Source organism: Gracilinanus agilis, unplaced genomic scaffold, assembly GCF_016433145.1.
Source record: "Gracilinanus agilis isolate LMUSP501 unplaced genomic scaffold, AgileGrace unplaced_scaffold16444, whole genome shotgun sequence".
NCBI classification, from domain to species: domain Eukaryota; kingdom Metazoa; phylum Chordata; class Mammalia; order Didelphimorphia; family Didelphidae; genus Gracilinanus; species Gracilinanus agilis.
The window spans coordinates 692-6,551 of NW_025347412.1; the positions used below are offsets into that span (position 1 = coordinate 692).

Sequence of the window (5,860 nt, forward strand, 5' to 3'; positions counted from 1 at the left end):
TCTCTCCTTCTCTCTCTCTCCCTCTCCCCCTCTCTCCTCTCCTTCTCTCTCCTCTCTCTCTCCCTCATCTCTCCCTCCTTCTCTCTCCCTCCCCCCTCCCTCTCCCTCTCCCTCTCTCCCCTTCTCTCTCCCTCCTTCTCTCTCTCTATCTCCTCTCTCTCTTTCTCTCTCTCTCTCTCTCTTCTCTCTCATTCTGCCTCCCTCCCTCTTTGTGTCACTATTTTTGAACTACTATTTAGAGAGTAGACTTAGAGTCAAGAGAACTTTCCAATCCAGGCAGTCAGTAAACATTTATGAAGTGCCTACTGAGTCAGGAACTGTGCTAACTAACTGCTGAGGATGCAAAGGCAAAAGACAGTCCCTGCCCTCAAAGAGCTTACAGTCTGACAGCAGTCAACATGCAAATAATTGGCTACAAACAAGCCATAAGAATATAAGGACATATTTTTTCTATAAGGATAGAAAGCCATCCTCCAGCTGCCAATGATTTTCCTTTACAAAACAGGGATCTGACCCTGTCCACATCTCTGCTCAAGAAACCCCAGGGCCTTCCTATTGCCTCTAAGGATCAAGCAAAAAGTTTCAAGCTCTTCCCCGCCCAATCTGGTTCCAAACTACCATTCCAGCAACTTCAGGATACTTTCCTGTACATGTAGGGTGGCTTTTCCCACACTTGACGTCCCAACCAAACTGACCTTCTTGTTATTTTCACAGCATTCCTTCTCCCACCCCTTTTCCTTTGCAAAGGCTGTGCCCTATGCCTAAAATGCCCTCCCTTACAAACTTCTACATCAAACCTATCTTTAATTTTTAAAAATGTAAACCCTTACCTTCTGTTTTAGAAGAAACTGGTTCCAAGGTAGAAGAGCAGTAAGGGCTAGGGAATGGGGATTTAGTGACTTGCCCAGGGTCACACAGCTAGGAAGTGTCTGAGGCCAGATTTAAACCCAGGACTCCCTGTCTCTAGCCCTCAATTTCTATGCCCTGAGCCCATTAGCTGCCCATTGTATATGAAACTTCTCTTGACCTCCAACTGCTAGGGTCTTCTCCTCCTGATAAAAAAGTCTCCTTGTTTTTATTTTGTATATGTTTAGGTAGGTTGTCTTCTCCCATAATAATCACAACGCCTTCCATTTCTGTAGCATGTCAAATGTTTCCCACACACTCTCTCATGTGATACAACTATCCTGGAAAGCAGATGGTATCATTACCCCCAGTTTACAAAGAAGAAAGCTGAATCTAAGAAGTTAAGTGACTTGTCCAAGACCACTCAGCTAGGAAGTGTCTGAGACAGGTCTCCTTCTGGACTCCAAGTCTGACCCCCGAACCTTCTTGGGCAAGGCCAGTTTCATTTTGAACCTTGTATTTGAAGCACCTAGAGCAAGGCCATGCCTAGCACTTCAACGGTGTTAAATAAATGTTTGTTGATTGACTGACCAACATGAGCCTCACCTTCCTTTGGACTGGAATGGTCTCTGTAGTACTTGCTTACTGAGGCTCTTGGGAGGTGTCAAGGAGATAATAATATATCTCAAAGGTTATGTTTCCATTAGAAGAAATACTCCAGGTCTTTCTCGCTGTTCTTATCTGTCCCTTGAGCTGTTAGTGCTTTTTCTTTTTTCTTAAACGTTTACCTTCTGTCTTAATAACAAGTATAAGGGCAGCAAGGGCTAGGCAATTGGGCTTAAGTGACTTGCCCAGGGTCACACAGCTAGGATGTATCTGAGGTCCCATTTGAATCCAGGTGGACCGGGCTCTGGGCCTGGTGCTCTATCCATGGTGCTGCCTCTGTCTCTGTCTTTTCCTCAAACTGTCCCTTCTCTCCATCCATCCTTCCACAACCCCAAACCCAAGCAAACACAAACTTAGCCAGCATCAAAAGCCCAACTTTATTTCCCAGCCCTGAGGGATGGGGGTGGGGACAGATCTAGGGAGCCAGAAGGGGGAGGCCTCAGGGCCCCGAGAGGTGAATCCAGGGCTCCATGAAGCTGAGACTTGAGCCACACGCGGCAGCAGGAAAGGAGCTGGCAGTGGTTGGGGGTGCGGAAGTGGGGTGCTAGGACACTAGCCGGTGGGGGCCACCCGCAGGGGAGCAGGGAATTCTGGGTAGATGTGGATGCTGGGCCCCAGGCGGGGGCCATCTCCATCCTCCCCCTGGGTCCCAGGGTGTGGGGGCACAGCCTCCCACAGGACCTCAGATTCAAGGTAGGCTCTAGGCTTGGGGCACGGGATGGAGGGGGACAGAGGAGCAGGGCTGAATACATGGGCACTAGAATGGGGGTGCGGAACTAGAATCAGGAAGGGGGACCGGGATGAGGGCGGGGTGCGCAGGACGCCAATCCCTGGCGGGGAAAGGGTGGGGGGGGAGAGAAGACACACAGCTGAGAACTCCTCCCAGCCCCACCCCTCTGAGGGGAGGGGCAAAGCAGCAGAGGGACCCGGGCCAGCAAGGCTCGGGCTCACAGCTCACAGGACCGGCACGGGGCTGGCGCCAGCCCCAGGACTAGGGAGCTCTCGGGCATCAGGGTGCACGAAGTCAGGATTGACATAGGTGAAGCCCTGGAAGTCAGCCTGGTCAATGCTGGCCAGGACCAGACGGTCGGGAGGGGTCAGCGCGGGGGCTGCTCGAGTGAAGAATTTGTCGAAATTCTCACCACTGCGGCCACACTGTGGGGAAGAAGAGGGCCGAGGGTCAAGAGGGGGCCCCGTCTACACTCCCCGGGATCCTTCCCCAGTCCTCGGCACCACCCCCACGGATGGGAAGCGCTGGGGACCAAGAAGCTACTGACTGGTCGTGGCCTGAAGGGAGGAGCGATCTCCAGCCTCTCGAGGCGCTCCCAGTCGATCCAGCGGAAGAAGCCGTGGGCACGGATAGCAACCTCTCCATCGGGCCCAGCGCCCAGGCGCTTCCCCGGGTGTTTGGTGAGGAACTAGGGAGGAAGAGAGGCAGAAACAAGGAAAATCCGAGCGAAGGAGATGAAGAGGGGAAGGAAGAGAGGGAGAGAGAGAAGGAGGGAGGGGGAAGAGAGGGAGGGAGAGATAGGGAGAGGGGGAAGAAAGAGAGGGAAAGGGAGAGAGAGGGGGGGAAGGGAGATAGAGGGAGAGAGAAGGAGGGAGGGAGGTGGAAGGAAAAGGAAGAGAGAGAGAGAGAGAGAGAGAGAGAGAGAGCACTTGGCTTGGCCCTGGTCAAAGATGGGGCCACTGGGGAAACAGACACATAGCGGAAAGGAGACCAATGAAGATCGGGAAGAGCGAGGAGAACAGAGCTCCACGATCAGTACAGCTTCCTTCGAGCCACAACCACCCGGCCTGCAGGCACTGGGCCAGGGAATGGCCCTAAGGAGTTCCCAAACAGACACCAGAGACAGACTCGGGGTGGGGATGGAGGCAGAAAGAGAGAGATCACAGAGCACGGAGAAACAGACAAAAGAGGGGAGGTGCTGGCAGGGTGGAGCCCAGCAGAGGGGAGCCTAAACAGACTAGCACGGAAAGAGGGAGGCAGAAGAGCTCAGAGAAGCCGAAGGGCAGGAAGGCGCGGCATGCAGGCAGCCCTGCCGGGCTCACCCCCTTGCACACTGCAACCGCTTCCCGGGACAGCGCCTTCGGGTAGGTGACTGTCTGCTCCATGATGGCCTGGAAGAGCTCTTCTTCGTCCTCTCCGTCAAACGGAGGCTGAAGGTGGAGGCCCGAAGTCAGTGGTCTCTGGCGGGCCGGGCCCTGATTCACGACCCCCTGCCCTCCCCCTCCATCTCCGGCCTCTCACCTGCCCCGCCAGCATCTCGTAGAGCAGCACCCCGAAGGACCACCAGTCCACAGACTTGCCGTAGGGCTGGTAGGCGATGATCTGCCAGGGGCGACATAGGACCAGGGGGGGCATTTAGTGGTCCAGCCAGGGGCCGCCTCCCCTTGAACCCCACTCGGACCCCGGGGCTCAGGCTCCTCCCCCTGGGGGAGAAGAAGGCACCTCTGGAGCGATGTAGTCCGGGGTTCCGCAGAAGGTCCGGGTCGTGGTCCCCGGGAAGATGTTCTCCTTGCACATGCCGAAGTCTGTGATCTTGATGTGTCCCTCCGCGTCCAGCATCACGTTGTCCAGCTTCAGGTCCCTGAAGGGGAGGGGCCAGAGAGAGCGGGGCGGGGTCAGGGAGCCCTGAGCCAGAATGGGGCGGGGCCTAGGATAGAAGAGGTGGGGAAGGAGAATCCAAAAGATTCCCAAGGTGGCTCCTGGAGTGTCCGAGGGAGGGAGCCCAGGGGCACCGTGGAGGTGCAAACGTAGACTCTTCCCTTACCTTCCGTCTTGGAGTCAATACTGCGTATTGGTTCCAAGGCAGAAGAGTGGTAAGGGTAGGCAATGGGGGTTAAGGGACTTGCCCAGGGTCACACAGCTGGAAAGCGTCTGAGGTCACATTTGAACCCAGGGCCTCCCGCCTCTGGGCTCGGCTCTCAGTCCCCTGAGCCACCTAGATGCCCTTGGAACCGTGGATCTTAAGAAGCGAGGCTTGGAGTGTCTGGCGGGGGAGTCCCTGGATGGGAGGGCGGGGAGGGTGTCCTCACCTGTAGATGATGCCCTGGTTGTGAAGGAAAAAGAGGCCGATGGCAATTTCAGCCGCGTAGAATCTGTGGGAGGAGGGCAGAGCACCAGAGTGCAGTCAGTACCTGGGTCCCCTCCTCTCTCCTTCCCCCCTCCCCCAGCCCCTCCGGAGCACTCACGCGGCGTGCGGCTCTTTGAACTTGCCCAACTGCTGAATGTGGTACATGAGGTCCCCGCCCGTCACGTATTCCATCACAAAGTACAGTCGGTCCTGGGAAAGGAAGACGAGGCGCTCGGGAGGCGGCCCCCGTCTCTGCCCTCGACCCCCCCAGAGCCCCAGGCGCTCTGCGGCCCCTCCCCCGCAGCCTGGGCCCCCGCCTCGGGCTGCGCGCGCTCACCGGGGTCTGAAAAGTGGAGTGGAGCTGGGTGAGAAAGTGAGGCCGCCCGCCCAGCCCGCGGCCCCCCAGGGCCAGCACGCGCTTCTCCACCAGCGTGCAGTCCACGTCGTCGTCCTGCACAATCACGTCCTTCTTCAGGATCTTAATGGCGAACAACTCATCGGAGCCCCGACGCTCGGCGAGCATCACCTGGGAGCCAGAGGGAGCCCGTGTTTCTGGCGTCTCTGACCCTCCCCCCCCCCAGGCGTTCTAGCCTCCCGCTTCTCCCCGTGAAAGGACTCAGATGACCCCTCCCCCAGCTCTGGGCCGTCCCCCCTCCCAAGCTGATCAGGCTTCCGTTGGGCCCCTCGCTCTTCTCTTCACTCCCACCCTCAGCCCCTGGGCCCAAGGGCCCTTCAGCCCTTACCTTGCCAAAACTGCCCTTTCCAAGCACCATGAGAAAGGTGAAGTCGGAGATGTGCAGGCGGCCAGAACCGGAGCCCGAGCCAAAGAAGCATCTCTTGGAATCCGTGGGGCTCGGGGAGGGGGATGGAGAGGGAGAAGGGCCCATGCGCACCCGCTGCCCGATGGGAAGAAGAGAGGAGACTAAGGTGGCCGTGGGGGGCTCCCCAAGCCCCACCCGGCCCAGAATCCCTGCAGCAGCACCCAAACAGAGAACCAAAGAGAGGCCTCTACAGACGCAAACAGCCTGTGCAGGGGAGACTGAGTCCCCAGCTGGGATCTCTCCCCGGCCCCAAGTTTCTGCCTCCTCTGGCTTTCCTCATTGGTGAAGGGGGAAAAAAAAGGTTTGGGCCTCCAGCATGTAATAATGTCCTTATCAGCTCAGGCAAACACAGAAAAAGAAAAGGGAGTGAAGAAGGGAGGGAGGGGAGGGGAGATGGGGAGGAAGGGGGAGAGAGAGAGGAAAGAAGAGAGGGAGGGAGGGAGGGAGGGA

At 57.1% G+C, this 5,860-nt stretch overlaps 1 protein-coding gene across 1 annotated transcript; it reads right to left on the reverse strand.

Moving 5' to 3' along the window:
- Positions 1–1,870: 1,870 nt before the first annotated feature.
- LOC123254168 (protein kinase C gamma type-like) lies at positions 1,871–5,685 on the reverse strand (the record flags this gene model as incomplete). The annotated part of the gene is made up of 9 exons (XM_044683227.1): positions 1,871–2,667; positions 2,790–2,930; positions 3,565–3,672; positions 3,764–3,844; positions 3,965–4,103; positions 4,552–4,614; positions 4,708–4,799; positions 4,927–5,115; positions 5,333–5,685. Coding segments are annotated over 9 exons (1,367 nt in total), but the record flags the coding sequence as incomplete, so codon positions are not given.
- Between the last annotated feature and the right edge of the window lie 175 nt (positions 5,686–5,860).